The 18,186-nt window shown below is 35.1% G+C and overlaps 4 protein-coding genes across 7 annotated transcripts; 2 read left to right on the forward strand and 2 right to left on the reverse strand.

Annotated features, from left to right (window-relative positions):
- On the forward strand, positions 1 to 7,731 carry LOC108977012 (UDP-N-acetylhexosamine pyrophosphorylase). 4 transcript variants are annotated; one of them, XM_018946497.1, is made up of 3 exons: positions 1 to 237; positions 2,386 to 2,727; positions 6,329 to 7,731. In XM_018946497.1, the coding sequence occupies exons 1-3, from the start codon at positions 204 to 206 to the stop codon at positions 7,441 to 7,443; spliced, it is 1,491 nt and encodes a 496-aa protein (XP_018802042.1). In that variant the 5' UTR covers positions 1 to 203; the 3' UTR covers positions 7,444 to 7,731. The 4 variants fall into 4 exon arrangements, with proteins under 4 accessions (XP_018802042.1, XP_018802044.1, XP_018802043.1 ...); XM_018946499.1 differs by lacking the exon at positions 1 to 237 and adding an exon at positions 2,031 to 2,052; XM_018946498.1 differs by lacking the exon at positions 1 to 237 and adding an exon at positions 2,091 to 2,255.
- A 764-nt stretch (positions 7,732 to 8,495) lies between these two features.
- LOC108977006 lies at positions 8,496 to 10,485 on the forward strand. The gene is made up of 4 exons (XM_018946487.1): positions 8,496 to 8,658; positions 8,719 to 8,983; positions 9,046 to 9,602; positions 9,687 to 10,485. Exons 1-4 carry the CDS (start codon positions 8,593 to 8,595, stop codon positions 10,116 to 10,118), a joined length of 1,320 nt encoding a protein of 439 aa, XP_018802032.1. The 5' UTR covers positions 8,496 to 8,592; the 3' UTR covers positions 10,119 to 10,485.
- A 60-nt stretch (positions 10,486 to 10,545) lies between these two features.
- On the reverse strand, positions 10,546 to 12,967 carry LOC108977007 (transmembrane protein 115). The gene is made up of 3 exons (XM_018946488.1): positions 12,349 to 12,967; positions 11,935 to 12,294; positions 10,546 to 11,874 (listed from the first exon to the last, which is right to left on the reverse strand). Exons 1-3 carry the CDS (start codon positions 12,867 to 12,869, stop codon positions 11,391 to 11,393), a joined length of 1,365 nt encoding a protein of 454 aa, XP_018802033.1. The 5' UTR covers positions 12,870 to 12,967; the 3' UTR covers positions 10,546 to 11,390.
- A 908-nt stretch (positions 12,968 to 13,875) lies between these two features.
- Positions 13,876 to 17,484, reverse strand: LOC108977011 (protein transport protein Sec61 subunit alpha). The gene is made up of 4 exons (XM_018946496.1): positions 17,306 to 17,484; positions 16,907 to 16,974; positions 14,938 to 16,029; positions 13,876 to 14,844 (listed from the first exon to the last, which is right to left on the reverse strand). The coding sequence occupies exons 1-4, from the start codon at positions 17,310 to 17,312 to the stop codon at positions 14,581 to 14,583; spliced, it is 1,431 nt and encodes a 476-aa protein (XP_018802041.1). The 5' UTR covers positions 17,313 to 17,484; the 3' UTR covers positions 13,876 to 14,580.
- Between the last annotated feature and the right edge of the window lie 702 nt (positions 17,485 to 18,186).

The raw sequence follows: 18,186 nt of genomic DNA on the forward strand, positions 1-18,186 counted from the left end.
CAACCGAAAGAATTACCACTACCACCGCGTCTGGAGAAATATAAACAATGAGGAAATTCCAATTCGGTTTTCGTTTATCGTGTTGCACGAATTATTATTTAGAAAAAATCTAAGCATTGGCGCGCTAAAAGTGTAATAAAAACACTAAATTAAAGGAATGAATTACAAGTGCAAAGTGCTTTTGAAAGTGGCATAAGGAAAGTATGGGTAAAGAAGTGTCCGCTACTATAAAATACGGTAAGTGTTTTAATGACCAGAACCACGTCACTTTGCCGAATAGATAACGATGTAAGCTATTTAATCATTTAGAAAATGATAAAACCTAATTGCTTTCGTTATATGAAGTTCTATAATAGAAATATGTGAAGGAAATTAATACAATAGATGTGTATACAACAATGCCAAATGGCTAGCATAATAGGTGTATCGATTGATTGAATTTTCAATATTTATATACACATGTAGCTATTTGAATATACATAACTACTAATGCCAACGTTGGCTCGCCAGGCACGTAAAACATGATTAACCTGTAGACTCAGTGGGTCTTGTTTAGAAGTGGAGCTGCCGGTTAGATGCTGACATCGTTTTGTTTTTGGTTTGTTGCCATTCGCCACGCTAATTCTGCTGTATTACATTACCATTAAATTGTTGCTCATTAACTGCGGCTTAGCTATTGTTTTACATCATCGAACACTACTGGCCTACAAAAGATGTAAAAAGCTGAAAAAACAAAACACTTTTTAAGTCAATTACTAATTAGCTGCAATTAGGTTGAAGGGCTATTTCAAAGTTTATTAGGAGGTGGGGCTGTTGGAAATAGTAGTCGATCATTAATGATTGTTGTACGACCTCCCTTTTAACACATATATGGAGCCAAGTTTGACATTAGCTAAGTTTGACATAAATATCTCTAACAATGTGTACGAGTTTTTAACCATTAATACATACAGAAGGTAATGCAAAACACAGATTTACGCTTCATAAATCGCAATACTCGCCCATTTTATTGAATACCGATAAATAATTTTCGCATTAGATAGACAGGATATAGTAGGTAGTTTTTAACACGCAAATGTAAAGACCAGAAATCCTACCGTTCCCACGACAGTCGGATCTACGGAAACCGGAACGGACCCGGATTTTTATCCGGCCAAGGACTGTCAACTCGGCAGAACTCTGCCGTTACAACAACAACAACAACAACCAGAAATCCTACAAAATATGTACATATGTATGTATATAGTTGATCGGAGCGACAAGCTCTGTTTGTTTATCTATATATACCCGAACTACTCTCTCAGTGTACGCGATATTATAAAAAAAAGATGCTCATTTTTCGGAAATGCCTATATCGGACGTCTATAGCATAAAGCTGTCATACGGTCCAACTGATAACTAATTTTAACTATGAATATAATTTTATGTACATTTTCTAAACTATTTTATAAGAAAGGTGCTTTAAATATATACCAGCGGAAGTGTTTAATTCTTATCAACTTGTGTATTTTTGAGTTTCTTATCAAATGGCAAGTTCCGTAATTTTCTGCGATAATTGCCAAGTGCTTAACTTACTCCATTCACATTATTGTTGATGTAAATAAGTTGTTTATGTATATACATAAATACCTATATGATTATTCGCAAATAATTATACTATTATATAATAGCTGAGTAAAAGGGCATGCCACGTACATATGTATATTTTTCTCAATGCTAAAGCTGTCTTAAGAATCGGCACACAACAATTCACTTTCGCTGTTACTTGTAGGAGGGTTTGTTGCTCAGGGACGCCCAGTTAGCTTGCGCAGGTCAGACTAGTTCAGTTAGATTTTAGCATTCTGTAAGCTATTAACTGAGTACCGCAAGCTCAACAATCATCTCGTTTGGGTGTGCGCACACGCTACCGCCACTCTTTGTCTTAAATCAAAAGCTAAACGCCAAGTAACAACAAGCTACAAGAAGAAGGTGTATGAAGTGGACGGTAACAGACAGCAAGGCAATCAAACAAAACAAGTAAACAACCAACCCAACAAGCCGCAGATTGTCCAAGTAAGCAACATTTGGCTTGTTGGCTCACATCGCTCCTACATATCGTTCGGCTGAAACTCAGTAGCGGTCGGGAGACGTTGCTGTGCAGTTGAGTTGGCGCGCTTCTTCTATACTATAATCGAGTAGCGTTGTGTTGAAAAATAATTTGTTTTTTTTTTTTTGCTCGCATTATCGTATTTTTTATTATTATTTGTTTTTATCTGGTTAGTGGCTTATATTAAGTGTCTAAATTTTCGTAAAACATTTAAAAACTTACATATACATACATACATATATTAACTGACGTGCAAAAAATCTAACAACTTTTAACGCTGTTTCACATTTTCATAACAGCAACAATGACGGTTTACGACGAAATGTATGAGCGCCTCTCAAAGGTCGGTCAGGAGCATTTGCTTAAATTCTGGGATGAGTTGACGCTCGATCAGCAGGAGATTTTGGTGCGTGATATAGACGAACTCAACTTGAAAGAATTGAAGTTATATTTTGAACGTGCCACAGCATCACTGCAAGAGAATGGCATTAAGCTGGATGATCGTATGCAACCAGTGCCCGAGGAAAACTTAGTTAGCATTGAGCGTACTGCCGAAGATCGTCTCAAGGCTTACGAAGAAGAGGGCATGCGTCAGATCAGCGCGGGACATGTTGCTGTTTTGCTAATGGCTGGTGGGCAAGGTAAATCTAATAACCTTTAAATGTTAAGTAAATTGTAAAATATGTAGTTAATATAACTTGGTTTTATTGTGTATTTAAACCCTGAACAAGGTATATTTTTACTTGTCCCTCAATTTTTGAGATCTCATTTTGAAATTCCGCACTCCGCACACGTCTTTTTCTTCTTAAGACGATGCTCTTTTGTGAAAAACGCCGTTATCGAAACGCTATAGCATATAGCTGCCATACAAATTTCTCGATCAAAATAAAGTTCTTACGTGGAAACTTTTTGATTTGACAAGGGATCGGCACGTAATTTGGCGTAGATTACTATCCAAAGCAATTCTGCAATCTCCTAAGAAGTTGGTTAAATCGGACCACTATGGAGTTTTGCGATATCTTCACGAGATTTGGCATGGCTTATTGCTCAAGACAACGGTACATTATCCGAACATATTGTTCAGATAGAACCACTATAGCATATAGCTGTCATATAAACTGATCAATCAAAATTAAGATGCTATAAAAAATCTGCACCTGTGAAGGGTATTCTAGCTGCGGTAGTTAACATTTTTTTCTTGTATTTGTTACGAAACCGCACAAAGTAGAGTGTGTGTAATTTATCATACAAGCACATGCACTTAGCTTGAGCTTATTGTACTGTTAAATGGATGTTTGTATCTACATAATTTGTAAAATTATCTTTCGCGCATTTTCAAATTTGCGAAATTTGAATTTATAACAAAATCGAAGAGAGTAAAAGCTTTATTTTCGCCTAATGCATAATCAGCCATGTAAACGGTTTAACTAAAAAAATCCAACCGAGTTCAATATTTCTGCGCAACTGTGCTGTCGTGGCTGCTTTGTACGTATGTACACCTTCGTAGGACCGTTAGCGCCTCGTTTTCAAAAAGCATATATAGTATACTTAAAAAAAAAAAAAGAGAAATAAAATAATAATTAACTTGCCCGTCACGTAACCTCATACAAACGCGAAACGAGAAATGTTCACAAAGAATACGCTTCAAATTTACAGTAATATACGAACCAGAAACCACTTTGTATATCCACTGTGGGATAGCCAAATACGATTGCTTTATAGTCTGCCTTTCAATTCACTTTTTATTTACTGCTTCAAATCGAGTTTACCTTAAAGTGGGCTTAGTCATTTAAGAAGGCGCGCACAGACAATAATTTAATGGTTTCTTTGTTGCTTCAATAATAACAATGCAGTGAGTAATGTTATTAGAGTGCTGCGGTGGCAATCGATGGTTTAAATACGGATTTATTGTAGTTGCACACCATTGATTATCTGAAGCTCACGATTTCGCTATAGTTGTTGTTGTAAGACACACCCGAAATAGTTTTGAACTATTCTATTTTTACAATCTTGAGCTGGTACTGTTGCGAGTTTTCTAGATGTCTATAGAATCGACTGCTTATGTTAGGTTAGATTAGTTTCGTAGTTTCGATGGCTGATCTTCAAGATAGCGATCCCATCGGTACTACTATATTTAGTTTTTTGTGAAATTCTAAAAATAGAACTCCTGTATAAGTTCTTATAAGTCAAGAAAGCGCTTTGACGCCAAAAAAAAGAGTCACCTCAGCGGGATATCTGAAATTGTGGGCTTGGGTTCATTTGGGCATGTTCTCGCCTCAACTATAGTGGTTTAAAATCACTAATTCCTTGTGTGGCAAAGAGACTTTATAAGCAACTTTAAACATAGTCGATCGATCAGTAGTGAGTGGTAACACTTGTCATAGGGATCTAAACACCATTCGTGTGTTCGCAAAGTGGAGCGTTCGTAAGGTTGTCACTTCCGGTCTATACTATAGTAATACATTTGTACTACTAGACACAGTAATTATACAACAATATTTGTTTTTGGAAACTACACATTTGTTTAGTGTACTAAGAGTAGATGCAGTTATAGATAACAATAAAGAGATAAAAAAAATATGTTTTCCATTATTTTTTTGTTAAGGAAATTGCATTGAACAGATAAAATAAGAAATGATAAATCTACTTTTATTATACCCTTAACAGGGTATATTAAGTTTGCCATTATTATCCAAAGCATTGCCACAATTTGCGAACATATTGTGCCGAGCGGATTACTATATCATATATGTAACTGTCATACAAAGTGTCCGATTAAAGTCAAATTATACACAGTTGCTAAAAGAAATGCACCTGGGGAGGGTATTAGTTGCGGTGCAGCCGAAGTTAAAATTTTTTCTGGTTAAATCTTAATTTAAGTACCTTGAAGGACAAGTAATGAACACTGTTAATGTTAAAATGTACCACAACTTGTACTTTAAAAATATAATTACTTCTAACTTTGATTTAATTAGTAAATAAGGTCATCTTTAATTGCATATAGATGCGCCGTTATTCCTTTATCTAGTACATATCCATATTTACACATTTGTACGTGTGTTTGGCCATGAATCCTCTACAATGTAAAAATAACTCAAAGGCCTTGACTTATTATATTTATTTAATCCATTCTCGTGCTTTCCCACCTACATACTTACATATACATACATATGTGTTTGTGGTTATCTGTAGCTCAGCATTCTTGTTTTACAAATAATATGCAATAATTACTAACACTTTGCAGCTCGTCATAATAACAATTATAAGCATACATGCATATGTATGTACATTCTGATCTTTTATCTACACTTTCGATTAGTCAAAATTTTATGCCCTATGAATATTTATGCAAGTTGGTGTGAATTAATGCATAAACTTCCACACACGCATACCTTTTAGCACAAACTATCATTAAGTATTTACGTCAACAGAAAACAAGAATTGATTTAAACCAAACAAACACGTTTTAAAGGTCAGCCAGCAGTCATGCCGCCTTTTAGAGTTAAAACATTAAAGTGTTAAACTTAAGAAATATGCCCGTGTTTGTATATAAGATATGTACATATGTGGGAATCTTTTGAATTTTAGTTTAAAAAAGCTTATGGAAGAACAAAATGAACTAAAGGAATTATTTTCATAACCTGAACATGATAGTAGGTTATATTTGCCACGAAGTTAATCCCCGGTTGGGACGTCGGAGACCATATAAATTATATATATCTAAATATGAATGAATGAATGAATGATGATGAGGAATGCACTGCGACCTTTGGTCCATTGTGCCCTCTCCTTACTTACATTGCCTTACATCTAAATATGATATGTGTATATTTAAGAAATATAACATGAATTATTGTTGTTGTAGCGGTAGAATTCTGCCGAGTTGACAGTCCTTGGCCGTATAAAATATACCTGACCTTTCCGTTTACATAGACCCGTTCAGAAACACTAAAGCAGACTTCTGCAGGTGCCATTCAAACTTGTTGTTTTCTTTTTTTTTTACAAAATTGTCAAATAAATTATTAGTGAAATGCGACAATAGTAGCAATTAAAACGTCAGCAGAATTTTAACTGTCAGAGATGTTAAAAATATAATCATTCATCTTTTTTTTTTAAATAATAAAACACATTGTTAACTTAAATTCACCACCCTTTACTGCATAATTAATTAAAATACTTTTAAAAATTTCGCAAATTACGTTTCTTCATAATCTCCCTCTCTCTCTCTCTCCCACTCTACAGGCACCCGTTTGGGATTCGCTCACCCAAAGGGTATGTACGACGTGGGTCTCCCATCGAAGAAATCACTCTTTCGCCTACAAGCCGAACGCATACAGAAATTGGAGGAGTTGGCTTACGCCGCCACCGGCAGTCGTGGCAACATCACTTGGTACATCATGACATCGGAGCACACAATACAACCAACAAATGAATACTTCATGGCCAACAATTATTTCGGACTGAAAAGGGAGAATATCATACTCTTCGAACAGGGTTCATTGCCATGTTTCGATTATGATGGTCGCATTATATTGGATCAAAAGCATCGTGTTGCACGCGCACCCGACGGTAATGGTGGATTGTACCGGGCGCTGAAACAACAAGGCATACTCGAGGATATTAAAAAACGCGGCATCTTATATTTGCATGCGCACAGTGTGGATAATATATTGATTAAGGTAGCCGATCCGGTTTTTATCGGTTATTGTGTACAAGAGAATGCCGATTGTGCAGCCAAGGTGGTAGAGAAATCACATCCCAACGAAGCTATCGGTGTGGTCGCCATAGTGGATGGCAAAAATCAGGTGGTCGAGTATAGCGAAATATCGGCGAAAACCGCTGAAATGCGCAATCCCGACGGACGTTTAACCTTTAGCGCCGGTAATATATGCAATCATTTCTTCTCGGCAGCTTTCCTTCATCAAATCGGTGACACATATGAAAAAGAGTTAAAGTTACACGTTGCCAAAAAGAAGATACCATTTGTGGATAATTCGGGCAAACGTATTACGCCAGAAAAACCCAATGGCATCAAAATTGAAAAATTCGTCTTTGACGTATTTGAGTTTGCCCAAAAATTCGTCGCTATGGAAGTGCCTCGTCACATCGAGTTTAGCGCGCTGAAGAATGCCGACAGCGCTGGCAAGGATTGCCCAGCGACGGCACGCGCAGATTTAGCGCGTCTACATAAGCGTTATATTGAAGCCGCCGGTGGCATTGTGCATGGTGAGGAGTGTGAGATTTCGCCGTTTATAAGTTATGCTGGAGAAAACTTGGCGCCACTAGTGGCTAGTAAATCTTACACAAGCCCCGTTTACTTGCGTAGCAATCGCGACCCCTACCATGGACACCTGTGACTTGATTACGTTTTAGATACATATGGGAATATGCTGAAAATTTTAAATAAGTAGTTGACTGATGTTAACTGTGTATGTACAGTTGTAAAAGCAGTTTATGCTAGATTTGTATAGTTTTTGTTATGATTTCCGTTAATTTAATATAAAAAATGTATATAAATTGTATTTAGAACAAAATTGATTGATCTGTAGACTGCGCGTTAAAAAATATTGTCTACAAATATTCTATTTAGTACTTATTTTACAATCGAAATTAAAAAGCGTTTACGTAACTAAAAAACACATTTGCTTAGCAAAAATTTAAAACTTATGCTATTACTACTTTGATTTTCAACTTATTAATTATTCAGTTACTAGTATTATTGTACGAAATTTTTTTTCTTTAATATTAGAACAACAATTTATAACTAGTACATATTACAACAATATTATAGATATGTACATATACACACATGTGAGCAAACATGTGTTTTTTTATATGACTTTATGCTTTTTCTTTTTGCTCTTGTAAATTTTGGGTTTAAATATTATAAAGAAAATTAAGTGCAATCTACATATATTAATAATCATGTAATACATACATATATACAATGCAATATTATGCAAAATAAAAAAAAAATATATATTATGAAAAGCAACAATATGGTCCGCAGATCCTTTATTGCAATGAAAGTAAGTGCTTTTGACTCTGCAAAAGAGAAAAATACTTTTTGATGTGTGTGTGTGTGTGTGTGTGTGTGTTTATAAGTCTCCACTAAACTTGTAAATTTATTTATTTTTTTAACTAAACAGAAAATGCCAGCAATAAAAGTTCATAAATTAAAAAATAGTACTAGCTTTAACAAGTAATAATTTATTACAATTATATTTACTATAATTTTGTTTCAAGTGCGGAGAGCACGCTTAAATCTAAAACAACAAAAATGTTTAATAATTGAATAAATTTAACAAGTGGCAGCACCATAAATTCAATTATCGTTTGAAATGTTTACTCGTTCATAATGAATAATTCAGCTGGCAGCACTAAGCGACGAATGCCAAAATAGAATAGGAATAAAAAACGTAGCACAGAAAAGACGTGCATTTTTACAAGCGGTTGAAAAGAAATTATAAAATTTAGTAATTTTTAAATTCTGCAATATTTATACCATGGGCGGTGCACGAGCTCGGGGACGTGGACGCGGTCGAGGACGTGGTAGAGGCAAGAAAAAGGAGGTTTGTAAATTTTATTACGACATTTTGACATATCATTTTAAACGAAATGTAATTTTTTAGATACTTGATGGCATTGGAGCAAGTTTAGCTGCCAACAGTGCACAAGATGATACCGAAAGTTCTAATCAACTACCCGATACTGTTGAAGATGTAACAATGCAAGAGGGTGTTAAAGAAAATGAAATTGATACGACAGTTCCGCCTACACAAATGGAAACGGAAGATTTGACGGCAACAGCGACAACGCCTACGGCAGGACCGCCTACCATACCAGCTGTAGCGCTTGAAGAGCCTTTACAGCCGGCAACTGTTTTGCCTCAAACAAGTATGTGTTGTTAACTGCTATATGCAAACATATTTTTGTTTATTAGTTTATATCCTTTTTAGTTGATATGGAAGCTGATATCTCACAACTGGAAGCACCAACATTTACTACTATTTCACGCGGACCACCCGAACCCATGTTACGCCTCAAATGGGATCATAAAGTTAACTTGATCGGCGAAAAAGTGTTGAATCCTATGATACACTGTTGCGATCAATGTGACAAACCGATTTTATTATACGGTCGCATGATACCGTGTAAGCACGTATTCTGCTTGAAATGTGCACGTTCGGAACCAATAAAGATTTGCCCACGTTGTAATGATAAGGTGTTGCGTGTTGAACAATCTGGCTTGGGCACAGTTTTTATGTGTACACATGGTGGTAGTCGTTATGGCAATACCGGTTGTAGACGTACATATTTGTCACAACGCGATCTACAAGCGCATATCAATCATAGACATATTACACTGCCAGCGGTAATAACACAACAACCACCACAAAGTATACCTGCAAATAATATAAGTGGAGGCGTCAGTGAATTAAAGTCATCATCATCAGCTGCTGATGTGAATATGGAGACGGTATTCAAGAGTGTCAGCGGCAATGTACAACGAAAAGTGAGCACAACTAACGTACTTCCTCTACAGTATTACCTAAATTAAATTAAAATGTATATATATATTAATTTTTTTACACATAAGCTTTCGGAGTCATCTAACAGTACTACTACAATACAAGCGCCATCTGCTTTATTAACACAACGACGTGCCACTACCATAGGTAATATACCACCGCCCGGCTCCGTTAGCTCAACATCCACACAAGGTTCTACACATTCGCATTCCTCCTTAACACAGGCCAATCTAGCGCGCATTAACACGGCAAACGAACAAAATTGTCATCAAGGCAAAGTGGCGCTACATCAAACATTAAAGAAGACGCCTATAACGCAGTCGCATCATCAACCACCTGAAAGTGTAGCCGATGCTTCCTATTATAGTAGCGTTCTAAATTCCTTTGGCAGCAATGATGTCGAACAAAGTGGCGGTGGTAGTGGTAATATAACGTCAACATCACAAACCAACTGTGCAGCAACACAAAACACTTGGCAATCAAGTCAGTACTATAGATGAATCGTAAATATTAGCAAAAAGTGTCTAGCATTTGTGACTGCGACCAAGGCGAGGCAATGATAATGTCACATACATACATATATATGAATAGCTGATGGTGACCAATGATGTTTGTTATTTTTTATAAGAATTAGCGTTAAACACTATCAGATAATCATAAGACAAAAAACAAAGCCAATATCGATATTACTTGAATAATATCGAAAAAAAAACAATGACATTTAAGCAGCTGTTGGCAATTCATGTAAACCGTTCTTCGAGTTTGTTTACGAATAAATAACGTTTGTCGTTCTAATAGAAACATCCAAATCTCAATAAATTTTAAGCGTTCGTTGGCCGAACTTTTAATTTAATATTTATAATATAATGCACCGGTTGTCTTGTTTAAAATATACAATAACAATTATGTTTGGAGTATATATTAAATTTTATGTGTAATGTGTATTCTTTTAAAATGCTTTTTTTCATGGAAGCAGCTGTGCTATAAATATTTATGTGTATCTAAACAAACTTGTTTCGTCATTGTGATATACATAGTGTTTGCTTATGGGAATACTCGGTAACAAGTACCAAAATTGTAATAAATTGTACATTTAACTTAGCAATAACTCTCGAAAGAAAATCACTTTTTTTAATTTTCCAATAAAAACACGGCTTGTCAATGAGGAACTTCCTTATATATTTTTTTTTATAGCTTTTCAAACTGATTGATACACTCAGTGCATGCGTATTAATAGTTTTATTTTGCAAATAAGTTATAGGCAATTTTTTATATGTTCCAACAAACTTAGTTATTATTTAAGAAGTAAAAAAGAAATTCATATCACGGATGTTCTCTCTCTTATAACATTAAGATGCTTAACCGTCACGGGTAAATCGAAAAGGCAACCTACATACATACAGCGCTATACATATGGAGATATATGTACATATATACTTTTTTTATGCTCGTTGACAAGTCCGTTATGTGTTATCTCATTTTCGAACGTGTAATTGTAAACTCATCTATTTGATTTCTTTCTTTTTAAATATAAGCTATTGTGATGTACTCTATTCAAAACAATATCGCTTTATTTTTCGTTTTTACAAGTAGACCGCTACCAGTTTATTCACATTTACCACTGCTAAGAATGTAACTAAACTTCTTAAGTGTGCATTCAATTTGTGGTGCGTCTTTTTCATACGAGTGTTTACATATACATACATATATATATTATTATTCGTGTAAAACAAAATACCAATTTACTTTGTAACGCCTTTATATTAATATACCTACTGCTTAGCCGTACCGCTCACGTCGATTAAGGCGTCACTCATTGCCGTATTCGTATCAGTATTTACATCATTTCTAGGCGGTGGCGCCGGCATTGGTATCGCTATCGTACTCATTGTACTAATCATACGCGGTTCTGCACGTACACTCGTTATAGGTGATGAAATGTTAGCGCTAATATGCTGTGATTTGCCCATAAAAGAGGGATTTAGTAATGCCTCTGGGCTAACATGCTCTGGTGCTTGTTGTTGTGTATGTCCATGACCGTGTGGGTGACTATGACTATGCCCATGACCATGGCTATGATGTCCATGTTGTTGACTGTGATGATGTTGGTGTTTCTGATGATGATGATGATGATGATGATGCCCAGACATAGGCGCTCCACCACTGCTGACTGTTGGAAAAGATTTTGGCAATTGATTATGCCGCGCTGCATCTGTAGTTTTTAAGCGTTCACTCAATGCCTTTAGGGCGATTTGTCTGCAAACACAAAGAAAAAAATCAGTTCAATATAGATTAAGTCATTTTGTACTTGCTTACCTTCGTCGTTCTATATCATGTGCATCCGCACCAGGTATTTGTATGGATACTGAAGACAAACTTCCAGCTAGAGAAGATGCACGTGGCGGCGCTGGTGTTTTGACAATGCCCAATCTTAAACAACATATATATATGGGATTTACCAAAATACTAATTACAGGCTGCATGACATTTGGAAAGAAACTGGCAAATGTAAAACTTTCAGAACTATCACCACGCCCATTTGGATGCCATTGATAGAAGCGCAAATAAACCCATGCCACAATAAGACCCGAACCGAACATTGTTGGATATGTGCCATCCAATAGTTTAATTGCCCACGTAAGAATTGACGCCACCAACACAGTTAAGGGCACGTTTCTATAAAATCAAATTAAAGTAATTCTTAACAATACATCAAAGCTTTATAATTACCTATTAGTTAATTTGCCCCAACGCGTTTTGAAAATTAAATGATCGGGCATTATTTGTCGTACTGCTACACAGATACCTGCTACGTAGCCGGCCAGTCCATGAATGTGCACATCGAAAAGAATACTTTCATTATCGGTCACAACAAAATACAACAGATAATATATTGTTGTAAGTATGGATACACCAAAATTTGTCAGGGCAAAAAACTTGAACATTTCCAATTGTCCCCATAATGGCTCCAACATTTTGCCACATAGCCCCACGGTGACGACATCGACAATCACTTCCCACCAATGTAATTCAATAAAACAAAATGTAAATGCTGTCCATATCCAGAATTCAGCATTTGGAAGTATTTTGCCTGGAGTGACACTCAACAACCGCACAGCGGTCTCCGAGTATGAGAGTAAATATCCAAAGCCAGTGACCACACAGATAAGCGTAATAACAGACGATGTGTTGTGTAGCAAAGCTGAAAACTGTTGTTGCAGATATTGTACATTTCGATGGTACGCCGACATTATGGTTTACGGTATGAATACCACTTTTCTTTACAAAAATTCTACTTTTTCAAAACATTGATATTAAAAATTCTGATAAAATTGTTGCTTCCTAAATAAAAATTGTATGTGATTCCTTAACAAAAGTAAAATGATTAATAAGGTTGCCATATTTTGTAATATAATTTATGCATGTTGGGTATTCGGTTTTAATTGTAATTTTAACCATATTTGATAAGGTCTAATTAAATGAAATTTCGATTTTAGCTGTTATTGTTTTTTTGATATATTATAAGAATCATGTTTATTAAATTAATTTAGTAAAAAAATATAGCAGAAATTTGATAATTAAAAAATGGATTTCCTTATCACATGTGTTGCCCTGTATTGTTGCACAATATTTGAACTAAGGGAAATAAATGCAAATATTTTAATTTTAATTGTTTTAATTAGGAAAAAAATAACCACAAATGTGGAAATAATATATTAATATTGCAAATGTCAGATATAACATTGTTAAAAATAATCGTACATTTCAATCCTTTCAATACAGCACTTATTCATAATCAAAATGTTTGATAATATTTCATGAAGTTGTTGTTGCCCCTTGGTTACATTAAGTTTGCCACGAAGTTTGTAACATCAAGAAAATATTTCAGAGACTCTATATGGTACAATGGGCTGAGTTAGATATAGCCATTGTAGTCTGTATGTTTGTATATACGTAATATATATAAATATATAATATTAGCTTTTGAACTATCAAAATATTATCCTTGTTTAGAAAATTTTTTGTTTTAAAAGTTATCTCCAAAAATTTGAAGCGCATTAAAGTTCAGACAACAGGATATTATTTCAAATGCAGATGTATGTAAACTTTCCGGAGTATGCTTGGCACTCCTCCACACAAACCACACACATTACTGTGTAATTTCATTATTGATATTGTATTAAAAATATATTTTTTTAGATTTTACGATTTTTTATTAAATTTTAAAACTTTTGTTTTTCTTCATTTTATTACAACTTAATATTAAATGTCTAGCTTTATTATTATAACTTCATTTCGCTTCTGTATAAATTAACTATTATGTAGATCTTAATATTATTACATATCATTACATTAATTGTTTGCCCTGACTGAATTTATAGCTAGACAACCACTAACACATGATAAGCGTTGTGAAAACATTTAAGCTGTTGCAGTAACACACACACAATTAACATAATAATTGAAATAATATTAAATTTAACATGAAGAAAGTCTATTATTTGTTTGTATGAAGTTTAATGTTACTGTTCTTGTTGTTGCTTCCATATCACCGCGTTCACACAGCAATGGATTCGTTGCGATTTCGCAAATAAATGTAAGAAAAATAACACATTTACAAATTTTGAAAGAAAAATCTAAAAACGACCATAAAATTGGACGCAATTGGTATTAAAAAAAAATCATAATAATGAGACAGAGGCAACTTCTTTGTTTTTATGTGGAAATGTTTGATGTGTGAAATTTGTGAGGCGAGTTAAGGACTTGAAACTGTGTTGAATTCTGAGTTCAACTCTGTCCGTGCAGGTGTAAATCTTACATTCAATGATGGAACAAATGTCTGGAAACAAGTAACAGTACATATGTAGCGGTAGTCGTTGGGCTCGAAGCAAACACTTACTTCGAGTGAGTTATATATCTCATAAATAACATCGTTTAATTAATGTACAAAGCACCCACAACTTAAAACAGCAAAGTGCCCATGCCACCCATTTCAGATTGCTCCTTAACGAAGATTTCGAAGTATTGATAGATGATGGTTACAGCCAGCAGAATACCAGTACCTGAGCCAATGGCACCCAAAAAGTCAGCCATAACAGACAGCGCACCAATGCAGAGACCACCAAACGCGGCCGCTGTTGGGATGTAACGGTTCAATTCGTGGATCATGGAGTTTTCACGATGGCCACGCATTACCATATGTTGTTCCTTCAATTGTTTGGCAACCTATTACAAATGATAAAAAAGAAACATTAAACATATTGATATTTATATAGTAATACAATAATAAATATATATGTATATATGATATAAACTTACATCCTTGGCTGAGCTGCCAGACACATCGATCCATGTTTTCGAGAAGAAGGCACAAGACCCCAACATGAAGACAATGTACAAAATAGCGTGTATCGGATCGGTTAAGATATGTCCTACACTCTCTGGTGGCGACAGGTAGTAGCAGAGACCGCCAATTGGGTAGGAGCGAGCTGGGCCGCCACCACCAACATCAGCCCATACGCCGAGTAAATTGATGAAGACATTGCCTTGGAACTTGACAGCCAACATTTGGGAGATGACATACAAGTTAGAAACTAAGGCCGATTGTAGAATGATTGGAATGTTGGAGGTGTAAAAAAGCTTAATGGGGTAACTGCTGTATTGTCCACGGTAACGTGCCGATTTCACGGGTAAATCCACGCGGAAACCTTGGAAGTATATGACAACGGCGAACACCAAGATTGTAGCCAATAAATTCATCAAATTTGGCAAATTCTGACGATAGAAAGCTTCGCGCAAAGCACGCACTTTATCGTTGCGTGTGGCCATCAAATGGAATAAAGCAATTACGGCGCCTTCAAATTCAGTGCCACGTCCTGTTGTGACTGTTGTTGGTGAGAATGCCTTCCACACAATTGTCTCGCAAATATTGGTAGCAATGAAGAGTGAAATACCGGATCCCAAACCGTAACCTTTTTGCAGCAATTCATCAAGCAATAGCACAATCAAACCGGCAGCAAATAGTTGAATGATAATCAACAAACAAACACCAGCGCCAATTTCTGAAGGATCTCCGTACATGCCAGTCATGACGTACACAATAGCTTGGCCAATTGTGATAACCATGCCGAACAATTTTTGTGCACCGTTGAACAATGCACGATCTTTGGGCGTATCACCGACCTCAATGATTTTGGCACCCGCCAGCAGCTGCATAATCAAACCAGACGTCACAATTGGTGAAATACCAAGTTCCATAAGTGTACCACGGTTAGAAGCCAAGATCACACGAATCCAGTAGAATGGATCAGCTGAGTCTGAGCTCATAATGCCGAAAAGCGGGATTTGGCAACAAACCAAGAAGATGAATAGTGTTATAGCAGTCCATAGCACCTTCTCCCTGAATTGAATCTAATGGAATAAAAAATAAAAAAAAATTATATTAGTTGTGTTATTGGACCAATTAATTGGTGATGAATTAAATCTATTGGAAAAATTGTTTAAAAATTATGTTAGTTAAGTTATTGGTATTATTACATTTTATTACCTATGAATCTAAGCCATTTGAGATTAACCTATTTTTTTTTAAACTACGTATGCAAAGGCGATTTGATAAGGTAATTTTTCATTCTCTTTCCCTCTCTCTCTTTCTCTATCAAACACTTTAACGTGAAGATCTTTTATTTTTTTGATAGGTTTATGTTATTTCTTTACTACGTCGGCAACGTGAAATTTGCTGGAGAAATTGTTGCCGACGATGAACGATGACGTTTATTCGGCAAAGCCGAACAGCAAACAAATCTGTGGCACACGTAGCGCACAAACTGTCAAAATCTGACACTTGTGGCAGCGAAATACAACTTCGTTTGTACAAAGTCATATCAAGTAGGCAACAAAAAAGAAAGGAAATAGTTTGTCCAAAACATGAAATTCGGTCTACTTACATATTTATACAATTTTTGGAAAAAATATGAAATATAAGAAAAGGCAATTAGTTAGAATGAGAATGCTGATTGCACACAAAAGCAAACTAATTGAAAATTCAGTAACCGTGTGTATTTTTGTCCTAGCGCATTTACGATTTTACAGCATTTTTATATTAAATTTATACTTAATTACTTATATTAATTGCTTGCGTGGCTGCTGTAATCAAACACCAATAAGAGCATATTTTATTATATATACATAATTTCGAACAAAGTCTTTGGTTTAATTGAAGAAATTTCTTTATAAAAATGTCTCTAGCAGTATAGCAAAGTTAATTTATTTTATTTTATTTATAACTTACTTTTCGCTCCGGCTTGGCGATTTCCGGGAGTATGCTGCAGAATGGCTTAATAACTTCGAGGAATTTTACTGCAAATCAGAGAAAACCCAAATTTTAAAATATTTTTTTCTTTACTCAAATTGTATTTAATAATATAGCAGTATTCCATATTAACACAATAAACCATTATTAAGTTTATTTTACGAAGACACCCGAATTTGTATACGTAAGCAAATGTATAACGATATTTATTCCTTTCACTCTACCGCTAGTGCGATGAGAGCTATTGAGAAGCGAAAGCACCGCACCTTCCACCACCTTCACAATTTCTTTGTATGAAACCACTTCATAATTTTAATATTGTAATTTTTAACCGAAACACAATTATAATTAAAGTTTATTTCACGCGTATTTACTTACTTCCCATTGTGGCGCTTTATTTCCGTGTGTACCTAATAATTAAATGAATGCAGTTCTTCCGAAAATGCACAGAACTTAAAACTTTCCAATTCGAACACCAATAAGCGTAAACACACGTCTAACGCAATCAAATTTCTCAAATGAATGAACGAACGAATCACAAATGAACAAGAAACGAAATCTTTGCTATGCGCTGTCGACTTTTGACGACCGATTTGCAGTGTTGTAATAAATAAGTAGGGACCAACAGAAGTAGAAATGTCAAACAAAGCTCTTTTGTATATGATATAACATTTATAAAATAAAGTCGAATATTACATAGCAAGAAATTTAACTCTACAAAAATTTATTATTGCGTAGAAATTTATGTAGCTGGAAATTTATTTAATTTTACCAAGCTGAATACAATTATTTTGACTACACTAAAACTTTGGTAAATCACTTTTGCAACCCGTAGCTGTGCGCTGTCAAACCATTCGTGTCTAATGTCGCGTGTAGCTGTTCTCCTCACACTTTTGCTGTATATAATGCCTTTGGTATGAGCGGTTGTCAAAAGTTACACGTCTGACAAGTACTGTTCACGTGACGAATTTTCAGTGCGGCCAATTAGTTGTCAAGAATATGTCAAACTGCACTGCGGAAAAATTCCAATAAGAAAATTTTGTCGAAACACTACTTGGGAAATGTATTTTACATCTTCTGTAATTATAACCAGAGAACTTGTATCAGAGAACTTAAAACAAAGTTCTCTGCTTGTATTATGTGTTAAGTTCTCTAGTTGTACTGTAAAAATATGCAACTGCTACATGTATTTGTAGTAGTTCTTTAAAAATAAATCACGTTTTATGAAGAAAAATAATTTTAATATTAAAAAATATATA

Source organism: Bactrocera latifrons, unplaced genomic scaffold (genome assembly GCF_001853355.1).
Source record: "Bactrocera latifrons isolate USDA-ARS-PBARC rearing strain unplaced genomic scaffold, ASM185335v1 scaffold_82, whole genome shotgun sequence".
In the NCBI taxonomy this organism is placed as follows: Eukaryota; Metazoa; Arthropoda; class Insecta; order Diptera; family Tephritidae; genus Bactrocera; species Bactrocera latifrons.

Bases quoted from the DNA above. Each gene is read 5' to 3' on its own strand.
- LOC108977012 (XM_018946497.1), top strand. From the start codon at position 204: ATGGGTAAAGAAGTGTCCGCTACTATAAAATACG. The intron at 238-2,385 runs GTAAGTGTTTTA...TTTTCATAACAG, and splicing joins GTCCGCTACTATAAAATACG to CAACAATGACGGTTTACGAC. The intron at 2,728-6,328 runs GTAAATCTAATA...CCCACTCTACAG, and splicing joins GCTAATGGCTGGTGGGCAAG to GCACCCGTTTGGGATTCGCT.
- LOC108977006 (XM_018946487.1), top strand. From the start codon at position 8,593: ATGGGCGGTGCACGAGCTCGGGGACGTGGACGCGGTCGAGGACGTGGT. The intron at 8,984-9,045 runs GTATGTGTTGTT...TATCCTTTTTAG, and splicing joins AACTGTTTTGCCTCAAACAA to TTGATATGGAAGCTGATATC. The intron at 9,603-9,686 runs GTGAGCACAACT...TTTACACATAAG, and splicing joins GCGGCAATGTACAACGAAAA to CTTTCGGAGTCATCTAACAG.
- LOC108977007 (XM_018946488.1), bottom strand. From the start codon at position 12,869: ATGTCGGCGTACCATCGAAATGTACAATATCTGCAACAACAGTTTTCA. The intron at 12,295-12,348 runs GTAATTATAAAG...TTGATTTTATAG, and splicing joins TGGGGCAAATTAACTAATAG to AAACGTGCCCTTAACTGTGT. The intron at 11,875-11,934 runs GTAAGCAAGTAC...TTGTGTTTGCAG, and splicing joins CATGATATAGAACGACGAAG to ACAAATCGCCCTAAAGGCAT.
- LOC108977011 (XM_018946496.1), bottom strand. The intron at 16,030-16,906 runs GTAAGTTATAAA...TTATTCCATTAG, and splicing joins TCGCCAAGCCGGAGCGAAAA to ATTCAATTCAGGGAGAAGGT. The intron at 14,845-14,937 runs GTAAGTTTATAT...CATTTGTAATAG, and splicing joins CTGGCAGCTCAGCCAAGGAT to GTTGCCAAACAATTGAAGGA.